This window comes from Lynx canadensis, chromosome B1 (assembly GCF_007474595.2).
Source record: "Lynx canadensis isolate LIC74 chromosome B1, mLynCan4.pri.v2, whole genome shotgun sequence".
Lineage (NCBI taxonomy): Eukaryota > Metazoa > Chordata > Mammalia > Carnivora > Felidae > Lynx > Lynx canadensis.
The window spans coordinates 84,529,631-84,542,820 of NC_044306.2; the positions used below are offsets into that span (position 1 = coordinate 84,529,631).

Genomic DNA, 13,190 nt, shown 5'->3' on the forward strand with positions numbered 1-13,190 from the left:
GATATGATGTGTATGTTTATATGTGTATTTGTGCAGGTGTGTATGTGTGTGTGTGTGTGTGTGTGTGTGTGTGTACTACCTACTGTGGGCCATACGTGTACCAGTTTGTGCCATAGAGTATTTTAAGTGCAACTCCTTTTTTACCCAACATTCTTAAAGTTAGGATTCAGAGAGAAGAGCTATCAAGCTCTTGAAAGAGCGAAGGTTTGCAGTGTTGAGGAAAGAGGCCAGTTGAGTACAAATTACTCTCAGTTGACTCAAGGATACACTGAAGTTTCTCTTTGAAGATGTGATTGGCCTTATTAATTCACTGGCTGGTTCTAATCAAAGTACTCAAAAATTGGTAATGACAAGTGAGAAATTATGTGTAGAAATACAGACACAACAAAGCTACTTTGGACCCCATTTCAGTTCTGGGTTAGTCTTCACATTCTTGCTGATCAAAAATAGGTCCTAGAAAAACTGATCAGCTGCTAAGCATTGCTGATTTTTTAAATATATTTTTTAAAGTTTATCTATTTAGGGGCGCCTGGGTGGCTCAGTCGGTTAAGCGGCCAACTTCGGCTCAGGTCATGATCTCGTGGTCTGTGAGTTCGAGCCCCGCGTTGGGCTCAGTGCTGACAGCTGAGAGCCTGGAGCCCGTTTCAGATTCTGTGTCTCCCTCTCTCTGACCCTCCCCCGTTCATGCTCTGTCTCTCTCTGTCTCAAAAATAAATAAACGTTAAAAATTTTTTTTTAAAAAAATAAAGTTTATTTATTTATTTTTGAGACAGAGAGAGAGCATGTATGTGCACGTAAATGGGGGAACGGCAGAGAGAGGGAGAGAGAAAGAATGCCAGGCAGGCTTCACACTGTCAGCACAAGAGCCTGACATGGGGCTCAAACTCAGAACCATGAGATCATTACCTAAGCTGAAATCAAGAGTTGGATGCTTAACCAACTGAGCCACACAGGTGCCCTCTATTTTTATATTTTTAAGTTAACTGCTGATCCAAAGGGGTCAAGAATTCTTTGGATGCCACCAAGCTCATAAATGTGTGACACGCTGAACAAACACCATTTTGCTCACTTTGCCAGGTGCAAAGTCTCACTACTCACTAGTACATCCATTAAATTTGTGCACCTCTTGCCACTGGGCTTGGCCTCCATGTTAACTTAGGTCCTAAACCAGAAATAAATAAGGACCAAAATCAGCACCTGACTCAGAATGGATTAAATATTGCTACTAGTTCCCCTGACTTTGTGCCCTCGTTGCTGAGAAATAGTTTATAGCCACTCACTTTGATGAAGTTCAATTGTCTTAAGGCTCCATTAAGGTCAAGGACGCCAGTTAGCCTCCATTTAATAAAGGTTAGACTGTAACCCACCAATTTTCCATTACTTACTTCATTCAACAGGAGACGTAACAGAATAATGACTGCTATTTCTGGGGGTGGGGGAAGGCCCAGCAATCTGTATTTATGTTTTGTTTTGTTTTGTTCTTTCTAGGTTTATTCATGTGTTTATTTAAGTAGGCTCTATGCCCAACATGCAGCTTGAACTCACAACTCCAAGGTGGAGTCACATGCTCTTCCATCTGAGCCAGCCAGGCACACCAGCAATCTGTTTTTCTGACAGATTGTTGTTTTGCTTTTGGTTTGGTTTTGGTTCTGGTTCTGGTTCTGGTTTTGGTTTTGGTTTGAAACCCCCCAAGTAGCTGAGGAGTTAAAGTAGGATCTAGAGTAGTATCTGTCTCCTGAAAAAGGGAGGTATGGAAGCACCATGTACTATAGCCACATTTCTATGCTTCCATTGTCTTCCCTTCACTAACCATCCTTTCCACTTCATGGAAGCAGTCTGAAAAAAAAAAATTTAGTAGGGAAGAAAGTGATTTTAGTAGGGAAGAAAGCGGAGTAGGTAGGCCCCAGCCACACCAGCAATCTAAGCAAAGTGAAGCTCCTACATGGACTGTCCTCATGAAAATTATCAGAATAAGAATGCATTTTGCTGATTATTTTCCTTCGTGTGAATGTTTTCACAGAGATACTATGGAAAATGTTTTTCTTTGGGGTGGGGGGGGTGGGAATCAGATATTCAAGGTTTCCCTTCAAGAATATTGCATCCCCGGGGCGCCTGGGTGGCGCAGTCGGTTCAGCGTCCGACTTCAGCCAGGTCACGATCTCGCAGTCCGTGAGTTTGAGCCCCGCGTCAGGCTCTGGGCTGATGGCTCAGAGCCTGGAGCCTGTTTCCGATTCTGTGTCTCCCTCTCTCTCTGCCCCTCCCCCGTTCATGCTCTGTCTCTCTCTGTCCCAAAAATAAATAAAAAACGTTGAAAAAAAATTAAAAAAAAAAAAAAAAAAAGAATATTGCATCCCCATTTTTAGCATTCTAATTTCAGAATAGTGATTTTTCTGAGAATAATTAATAATTATCTCCTAGGAATTGAATTATATTTTCTCCCTGTACCCCATTCCTTGTTTTATATCCCGGTCACATGAGTGGTTTGATGTTGACACTGTCTTCTATTCATGTTAGCCACTTATGTCCATTGACCCAAGCTCATTGACCCTTTAACCAAGTGATTGTTCCATCTTTGATTGTATATTCCTCTTTATTTCAACTTAAAGACACATGTGACCAGCCTGTCCTTTTCAGCATCATCTCTTAGTGATTTGCCTTTGGACTCATTTTCAAGTCTTAGATAAGTGATGTCTAGTCTTACTCATGTAAAGTGACAGACACCTCTGCCTGGTCCTTCCTGTGGTTCCCTCTCTTGACCTTCCTATATCTAGCTTGTCCACAGAGTTTTAGTAATCTCACAAAGAATTCTTACTGTATACCACAGTTCTGTGGGAAATCATAGGGGAAGAATCAAGTCTTTGAAATCGAATAGAATTTCTAATTTAGTTATATACCATTTTAGTGTTGCATGTTATCCAACATCTCTTTCCTAAAGTCTCCTCATCTCTAAAGATGAAGTCCATAATGTTGATCTAATGTGGTAGTTTGGAAGGTAAATTAGCTCATTTCATTATACCAGATGAAAATAAATAACAGCCTCAATCTGCCTCTGGGTTGGAGTCATCTCTCTTCTCCTCTCTTCTTTGCTCCTTTTCTCTCTCTCTGCCTTTCCTCCATGCCCTGTGCAATACAGTGAAGACACCACCCTCAAACAACTCTTGGACTAGTATTAGAGACAGCACTGTAAATCCATAACTTTAATCTACTTTGTAGATGCCATAAAGGAAAAAGAAGTGACTGTCAAAGCTCAGCATTCTCTCCCTACCAGCTGGGCAGGATCTCCTCTCCAAAAGATAAAGACCAGGATGAATCTACTTAGGGGCTGCTGCTGAGTGTGTCTTCAATAAAAAAAAAAAAAAAAAAAAATTGATTATGTATGAATCGTGTATTGGTGTTGCATAAGAAACTTGCTCAATTTCTCACTCCCAGCTTGAGTGTCCTCTAAGTATTTCATGACTTCAATGTTGTTCTACTGTTTACCACCTAACCTTTTACTATATGGTTGTTGGTCTCCTTCAGTGAACATGCTTCACTCTGCACCTCATGCCAATAAAGATCTCTCTACTGGCTGTAAATATTACCTTTTCGGTGAATATAATCCTATAACCCAAGGTGAGTATAAAGGAAGAACATATAGTTTTAGTATGTAAAGTTATCCTTTTATATATTCTTATATTCAGGCTCTTGGAGATGTAATCAAAAGAAGTTGGTTAACTCCTTATATTACTTTATATAAGAAAGATAGCATGCAATCTTATTTTGATTTTTGATCAAAATATAAAGTTCTTCTCAACATTGACAACAGAAAGAGAGTTGAAATTTATCTCATGTGCAAAGCTAATCTGGATAATTAAGAATAATCCTTTCCTTTTTTTCCCCTTAATAACAGAGTTTATTCCCAGTGTTAGCCAAAGAGTTGTTTCATTTTTCAATTTAATAGCTTTAAAGATGCAGTCCTTGGCAGTGATTAAGACACATTCAGAATGAATTCCATTAGGTTTGTTATTGCAGTCTGGAATGTAAGCTTCTCACCAAATCCCAAATAAGTGATGTCAGGACCTCAGCTTGCTTAGGTTTCCCTACATTTCATCCCGGAAAAGGTGAGCTTCTTTAGATCTCCTGGGTCATAACTCAGGGATTACACCATCTCCTTTTCTCAGACAACAAGCAGGGATAAAGCATTTTATAGATGTGATTGGTGTCTTCGTTTCCCTTAGAGGGAAAGTGCTTTTAATTTTCGGTAGAATAAATATGCCCTGAGAGGAGATTTTATTCTGATTATTTATGATTAATAGCATATCTCACACTCAGGATTACAAAATGATGAAAAGCAAGCTTGATTCATTTAGGAAAGCCAGCAAAATAAGATGTCATTTTTCCAAATTATAATAATTTTCCAAGCACTTTCATAGAGACTATATTATTGGGCTCCCACTGCACCAAGGTGAGGTAGGCAGGGCAAGAATTATTATTCTAAACTGTGGATGAACCAACTGTGGTTCCCCAGAAATGAGGCAGTTTTCCCTAGGTAGCATGTCACTTACAGGTGAACCTCAAACTTTTAACTTTGAATGTTCTACTTTTCCTCACCACCTATAGTATGCATACCTGTAAACCCCCATATTTGTTTATTATGTTATTCAACTTAGTCTTTACAAGATAACCATCAAATAATCTAAACTCAACTATAGTTCTTTTTTCCTAGATTTATCTTACCCCAAATTAGTTTATCTGTTTATAAACCAGCAAAATTAACTAGAAAAACTAACAAAAAAGTACTATAATTATATATTGACACCCATAAATAATATTTAGCTAATTATCTGGACATCTTGTGATTCAATCAAGTTGACATTAAATTAACCATCACAGATGTGGAGTCAGTGACTCCATCTAAATGATATGGTGAAAGGAGCAAGAAAGGAAGCTACAGATGAGAGCTTACCATGATGACAACCATGTTTAAAATGTTTATTAAGAAATAACTTTTGGAGCTCCTGGGTGGCACAGTTGGTTAAGCTTCCCACTCTTGACCTCAGCTCAGATCATGATCTCATGGTATGTGATTTCAAGTCCCATATTGAGCTCTGTGCTTGATAGTCCAGAGCCTGCTTGAGATTCTCTTTCCCTTTCTCTCTCTGCCCCTCCCCTGCTTATGTGTTCTCTCTCTCTCTCTCTCTTTCTCTCAAAATAAATAAGTAAACTTTAAATATAATTTTAAAAGAGAAAAAGAAAGAAATAACAATTTTTCTAAATCACAGAATTCAGTGTCATGAATTGCCCTAAACCAAAGCAGATGCTAATCAGAATTGCTAAGATTGGTGACAAGGAGCTCCCCTAGTGTTTGGGGCTGTTTCCAAGAAATAAATCAACCACAGTAACTTATTACATGGCTGTAGCATGTAGAAGTTCTCAGACCTAGTGTGGTTACAAGCACCTGAGGAGCTTGTCAAAATTTCAGTTTAGAGTGCCTTCTTTCCAGTAGTTCTGATCGACTTGGTGGGCGCGAAGGATATGCATTTTAATTCTCTAGGTCATTCTGGTAGAGGTGATGTGAACACCACACTTTAAGAATTTCTGTTATCTAGAGCTTTCAAATTCATACAGACAGAAAGTACAGTGATGGTTGCCAACGGCTGGGGGGAGAAGGGTGGGGAGTTCACTTTTAAAGGGTACAAAGTTTCAGTTGGAAAGATGAAAAATTCTAGAGATGGAAGACAGTGACGGTTGTATAATAATGTGAATGTGCTTAATGCCAGTGAACTGTATACTTAAAAATGGTTAAATGGTAAACAATGTTATGTATATTATCACAACAAAGAGGAAAAACAAGAATTTTGAAGACAAATGATTATTATTTAACAATATTGTTGTGTTTTTTCTTTCTTACTAAGTGTGGATAAGGAATATAGGTATGTCCAGTTTAAAATATCATAGGTTGTGCTCAGTTATGGATTAATATTGTATAGTAGTTCATCATTGCTTTATGACAGAGAAAAAATAATGAACTAAGTAAAACTCTATGGCACTTAAGTGTTGCTTTATTAAGGGAAAACAGATTTCTTGTATATTCATAGTCTGGCCCAATTAATGGGAGTATTAGAACTAATCACTCCATCTGCATTCTAATGATTGCTCCTCCCATGCTTCTCTAATGTGGATTCGTCAGATTTTGCCTCATCTTGTATTTGCAATAAACTTGTGTAGTGATGCTCATGCTCTTTTCAGGATAGGGTGTGGGCCAGTGTGGGGAAGAGCCTGAACTGCATTATTGCCACGGTGGATAAACTGATTGAAAGAGATGGTGGCAGTGAAGGCGGTGGCGATGGCAGCAAAGATGGAGAAGAGGACCCTTCTCTAGTGGACTCCATCATAACTCATCCAAGGGGTAAGGAGTCATTTTTTCCCAATCACTGACTGAGTAAACAAAATGAGAAAGTCATGATAAAATGAGATAGAAAAAGAAGAGTCAATAGTGCCTTTGATGAAAGTGCTGATAGCATGCTTTTCCACTGCTCTGACTTAGATGATAGAAGGCTATTTATCAAATTGCATCTCAGTTGTGTTTTCAGAACTGCTAGCAATGCTCTTTTTTTTTTCTTTTGCTACGTAAAAACCTCCTTGAAAGAACAGTGTTTTCTTTTAAAGACTCTGACATAGTTTAATCTATTTTGACACATTCCTCCAAATTTTTATTAGGAAGCAAAACAAGCATCTGCTCTTAAAACTCCGAGAAACTTCTGGGGATATCAGGACACAGTATCTCATAATGGTTCCTGAAAAGAATGCAGTATGAAAAAATGCTTTTTGCCTTAAGTCTAGGTTTTCATGGATACATGTATACACGCATGCTTACACATGCATACACGTCTAGGTGTATATATCTGTGTATACACACAGACACATACATAGATACTTTCAAAAGTATGACTTATTACAACTTTGACTAGCAAATATGATAATCAAAAATTTGATTATGGTTGTGTCCCTATACAAGGCTTTTATATCAAAATTTTTTTTTGTTAATTTGGTTAATTTTGACAAAAGGGCCAGGTTGCCCCAGCCCTTTTGGTATCTTAAGTATCTGGAGAGGATAAACAGTATTGCCCTGCTGTCTTCCTCTGAAATCCACATTTCCTTTTTAAGAAAATGACTCATTAGAAAATATGGATACTTATAAAATTAAATTTATGTTTTTCCCAATTTGTTTTCCTGATTTTTCATTACTCACATTTTCATCAGGAGTTTAATTATATGAAACATCAATCTTTCATCACTTGATTAACAGTAGAACCATTTCTAAATTATGTTTGTAAACTGTGGCTTTCTAAAGTTTTCTTACTGTCGATGGTCTTCATCCTCAGTAGAAGATTCACACAAGGGAAAGTTTATACCAATGTTCTTTATGTTCATACCTACTTGTTTTAACTATATATGGGGATTTTATTTTTTAAATAATATCAGTTTTATTAGTTAATGGATCTAATATCAGTTAGATTCATGTCAGTTCCATAACTTTTACATGAATCAAAAGGAAAGCATGTCATAACTTATGTCATAAAGACGTAGTATACTTCCATTTTCTTTAATTGAACATTTATTGACTATCAACTGTAAGCCAGACACTATACCGCGCTCCAGAAAATGAGGTGAGAAGTATAATCCATTTTAGTGACTTGTTCTGTCCATTGATGGGTTTCAAGGCATAATATTTTTGTTATTTTTTTAATTTTTTTAATATATTTTTTTTTATTTTTGAGAGAGACAGAGAACGTGATCAGGGGAAGGGTAGAGAGAGGGAGACACAGAATCTGAGGTAGGCCCCAGGCTCTGAGCTGTCAGCACAGAGCCTGATGTGGGGCCCAAACTCACAAACCATGAGATCATGACCTGAGTCCAAGTTGGATGCTTAACCGACTGAGCCACCCAGATGCCCCTAGGCATAATACTTTTTTTTACTAGAAATAAGATGCGGGATACTGAATTCTGCCACGTGTGTTTTGATATTCCCTGAAACATCTCATTGATAAGAATGGAGTTCTAAATTATTTGAAATTATATATATATATATAATATATATATTATATATATATAATCCATATCTTGTATTTTATCAGAAGATTATATCTGTGTGATCAAAATTACATTTTCAGAAGTAAAGATATTTGGCAGATAAATATTTGGTAAGACTAGATGAATCACTTTCATTTGAATGTGAAGCATTCTTTGGGTATAATCTAACACCAGGTAGAAGTTGCCCTCAATGTAGAACTCACAACTTGATTGGCTCTGTGAAAGGTTAGAGTCAAATAACAACATAGTGCCCTCTAAATGATTTTTATCTTTAACTTATTATCCATATTTATTTCATCCATACTTTTTTATGTTATAAACATTTTAGGAAATAAGATACTTTAAATGTGTAATATAAAACATATACTTTAGTCTGATAATGATTTAATACAGTATCATCAAATAATTTCAAAGTTAAAGCTTTTGTTTACATTTAACATGTTACACAATTGCAAATAGAGTGCATGTTTTGCAGAGGATAGTGCTACATAAAAAAAGATGCTTAACATGTATAAATAGATGTCTTACAGATAAATCTGTGCTCAAGTTTACTTAAAATACTTATGGATGCACTGCATAGTTGGACTGTGATTGATTAGCCCAATCAATTATGTAATAATAATATACCTTTATTATATAATAATAATAATATATTAATAAAATACTTCTTGTTGTCATTATAGTCTTCCTATTAAGGTAGGAAAAAAGCATTTTTAGTTTCTACCCTGGCTTTTGTCACATAAAGCAATGCAATAGAGAAATTAATGGTGGTTTTTTGAACTAATATAAAGCAAACAACCTAAAGTCATGCATTTACCTACACTACCCTCAAAATTATTTCACATACAGATATTTGAGATACACATTCACTAATTATATGTACCCCCAATTTATATGTAGTTTTAAATTTTATTAGAAAAATAATAAATTAGAAAATTTGCAAAGAACAACAAATAGTATTATGTATAATTTTTATTTTATTTCAATCAGACATAAACATTTGGAACATATCCTAGGTTTACGAACACACACACACACACACACACACACACACAGTAAGCAAACTGGAGTACGTATTGTAAACACAGAGGCACTTCTTGATATCCTGCTTATTATTATATCATGAATATTTCTTGAGAAACATTTCTAAAAATGTGATTATGACACTAAACTAATTCATCAAAAGAGAAACCACTATTTTAGAAATTTAATCATTATTATATTAACACATAAAGCATCTTTGAACACTTAAGTTTTCAACTACATCTTCTATATTTCCCCCTAAGTTAGATTGCTGGAAGTGGAATTATTTTATAAGGAAGAGTTATCCCTTCTCTCCCATGTATTCATTTATACAATTATATTTATATCAGTGTGGACTCATGAATGCTTATTTTATCTTTAGCTTATAATCTAATAATATTATAATATTTATTTCAGGCTCAAACTTGTCTGGAGTTAGCCGTTAGGAGTTCTTTCAGGTTGGTTTCAGTAGCCTTCTGACATGTTCCTCTGCGCACAGACTAGTTCCTCCCTTGTTTTCTTTCATACTGACTCTCTTAGTTTCCTTTACTCACTCACTCCCCTACCCTCTGGCACCATGAGGTATTCTAGGTTCATTTGTATTTTCCCTGCCCCAGCCTTAGGTTCAGCCATTTTCCAGGGAACTCTGGTTTCTTCTATTAGAAAATGGCATGTAGAAACCAAATGTGTGTGGGTAGGTATCTCTTTAGCAACAGAAACTCTCACCAGCAGTATCTACAAGCACCCTTTTAACTACAGCCTTCCCTGATCTCATGCTACATTGGGTGAAAAACATCATATTGTAATTTGCAATTTATTATAACTGTATTTGTAACTTATTGTAATTTATCTAGTTATTAGTGATGTTTGACATCATATAGCTTAATTCTGTACTTCAAATTATTATTTTTTGTAGTAAAATCCATTTCTTCAACAGCCCCAGTTTTATCCCCAGCTCCTCACTGGGGTGGAAAAACGATTTTATTCTTTTCTTTTTATGATTAATAAATGAATTGATTCAGTAAATGATTGAGTCATCCAGAATATACTGAAATGTGTGATATCGTAAATACTGTTAGGCATTTGTTACCACATCATTTATTATTGTTCTGGTTTTTTTTTTCTTTCTATAGTACATTCTGCATATATTTTTCATCAATTTCTGGAATTTTTCTTCTGTTCATATGTTTTTGACTATTGTGTTTTATATTCAGATATATTTTGAAATCTCATAGGGTAAGTTAACCCTATGACATATTTCCCTCTCTTCATCACCATCTTTTATTTTTATATTTTAGCTGTAACTCATGTTTGTTTTGCTGGTATGTGTATATGTATATATGTATATGTATACACATCATGATGTACATGATGTACATATATGTATATGTACATATACATCATGATATATATGTACATATACATATATACATATCATGTTTAAACAGATGGTCCTCTGATTTATTGCTACCTTTTCCCATTTTTTAAATGTTTATAACCTGCAGATATTGTTTCAAGTTGTGCATTTTTCTTTTGCAGTGTATTTATTTAATAATGTTTTAAATCTGGAGGTTTAAAGGTTTTGTTTATTTTAGATCCAGGATTTTACAATATATCTTACTTCATAAATTTCTTTTCAGAGCTAATATAAATAGTGTTGAGAGAAGTAAAACATTCTCTACTATTCTGAACATGAATAATGGAATACCTTTCCAAACCTATATGGCTTATATATATTCATAGCTTTTCTTAATGAACAAGATTTTTTTGTACTTCCCTACATTTTAACATGCTTATTTTTTAATTTTATTTATTTATTTTTAGAGAGACAAACACAGCATGAGTGGGGAGGTGACAGAGAGAGAGGGAGAGAGAGAGAATCCCAAGCAAGCTCCCACTGTGGGGCTTGAACTCACAAAACTGTGAGATCATGACCTGAGGCAAAACCAAGAATTGGATGCTTAACCGACTGAGCCACCCAGGCACCCCAACTTAAACATACTGTAAACATCTACAAGCATCCACTGTATGCATGGGACCACATGCCTTTAATTTTGTAACAACTTGAAGACTCACAGATAAAATCAGTGAATATTAGAACCTTGGATTTTAATGTGCCCTTAAAGATTATGTAATTAAACCTCCTAAATTGTGTTAAGAAGCTTACGCATAGCATCTCTGCCAGTTTTCACGTAGCCTGTGGTACACATCTCCACTGATAGAAAACCATTTTTTATTTTCTAGAATGGCATACTCCAGATGTTGATCTAAATATGTTCCCTTTAATTTTACCCACCGGCCCAGGTCTAATTCTGTATAACAAACAGAACAAATCTACTTTCCTTTTTCCACATTATAGTCTAACTTACCTGAAAGCAACCCTCATGTCCTTTTTGAATTGCCACTCCTTGGTCATTTTTCAAAGGAATAGCATCCAACACAGAGTAACACAGGAGGACCACTTTCCTACTTTCAGATACTATTTTTCTATTAATGATATCTAAGTTCACATTAACTGTTTTGACAGCTGCATTTTACTACTGCCTCCAATGATATCCAAAAACCTTGGTAAATTTGACATATCCTCCAGGCTTTCAAGATTCAAGTAGTTTTTAAGCACCACTGTGTGCTAGACATTATGAAATACTAGGGGCACAAGGAGATTAAGACACGGTCTATCTCAGTTCTACTGAAGAGATGGATGTGCAAACCCATGACTGCAGGATGCCGCGCTTTTGAATATACTCTAATAAAGACCTCTTTCTCTCATCCATCATATCTGCTGTCCAACTCAGGTTTATTTTATTCACATTTCACAACTATTTTCTGTTCATTCACACAAGTAAAATATAAAAATGATGGCAAGACAGAAATAAATACAGACCCTTGAGGCACATCACTAAATGTGTGTGTGTGTGTGTGTGTGTGTGTGTGTGTGTGTGTGTGTGTATGCATTGAAGTACACTTATTAATCACTACTGTTTAGGGATGTGTGTTCAAGCAGCGATATATTCTCCCATTCATGTTGTTGCATGCCTGCATTTCTCTGTCTTCTACAAGGTTACCATGAAATGTCCTGTGAAAGGCCAAACACTCTATGTCTCTGAAAACTTTTTTCTAATATGCCCAGCTGTAAGTCCTGTCAAAAAGGAGATGAAGTTCCTATGATGTGACTTTTCTCATCGAGCCCATGCTGGCTTCATGTCATCACTGCTTCCTCATACAAAGGAGGTAAACATCCATGCAGATCACAGAATTAGTTTACTTACTACCAATTACAGTTTTACACTCACTGATACACATGTCCTTTCCTGCTTCCTAATTTTCTTTTAGCTTACAAGGTGCATTTCACGTTTCCTAGTGGGATCTGAGAATTCACTTTTTCTCCAGGCCTTTTACTTCATCTTTGCCTGCCTCCAGTTAACCCAATTGTTTGGTAACTACCAAGAATTTGTCAGTAATTTATCACTAATTATCAATGGCTTCCTAATGCCAAAGATTAGTCATCTGAAAAAATGTACCACAACCTCCAAAGAGGGACAAATCTAGGGTTTTAGCAAATCACTTTTTTTAGCAAACTTCTTTCGTGTGTGTGTGTGTGTGTGTGTATACTTAAATGCTTATTCATTTATTTTGAGAGAGAGAGAGAGAGAGAGAGAGAGAGAGAGAGAGAGAGAGACTGAAAGGGGGAAGGGCAGAGAGAATGGGAGACAGAGGATCCAAAGTGAGTTCTGAGATGACAGCAGGGCTCATACCCATGAACCATGAGATCATGATCTGAGCTGAAGTAGGATGCTTAACCGAATGAGCCCCCCAGGTGCCCCTCTTTCCTATATTTTATCTTTGGTTGGCCAGAGTAGTTGTCTGCCTAATAAATTTGAAATACTTAAGGATGAGAACCATTAATTAATTAACACAATTATGCATAAAATAGTTCATGTCATTAAGTTTATGGAAGAGACACACTAAATTTGTGTTAGCTGGAAAATAAAGAAGATACTTTCATTAATTCAATATATATGTGTTGAGCATCTACCCTGTGTCATGCTGTCATAACCCTGCTCTTACAGTATCTTGGGTGAGCAAATAGCATT

The 13,190-nt window shown here is 36.0% G+C and overlaps 1 protein-coding gene across 1 annotated transcript in view; it reads left to right on the top strand.

The window, feature by feature from the left end:
• INPP4B (inositol polyphosphate-4-phosphatase type II B) overlaps positions 1-13,190 on the top strand; it is a 797,369-nt gene that overhangs the window by 681,901 nt on the left and 102,278 nt on the right. Inside the window, 1 exon segment of the mRNA XM_030313011.1 lies at positions 6,229-6,388. Within this exon segment, the coding sequence (XP_030168871.1) occupies positions 6,229-6,388 (160 nt within the window).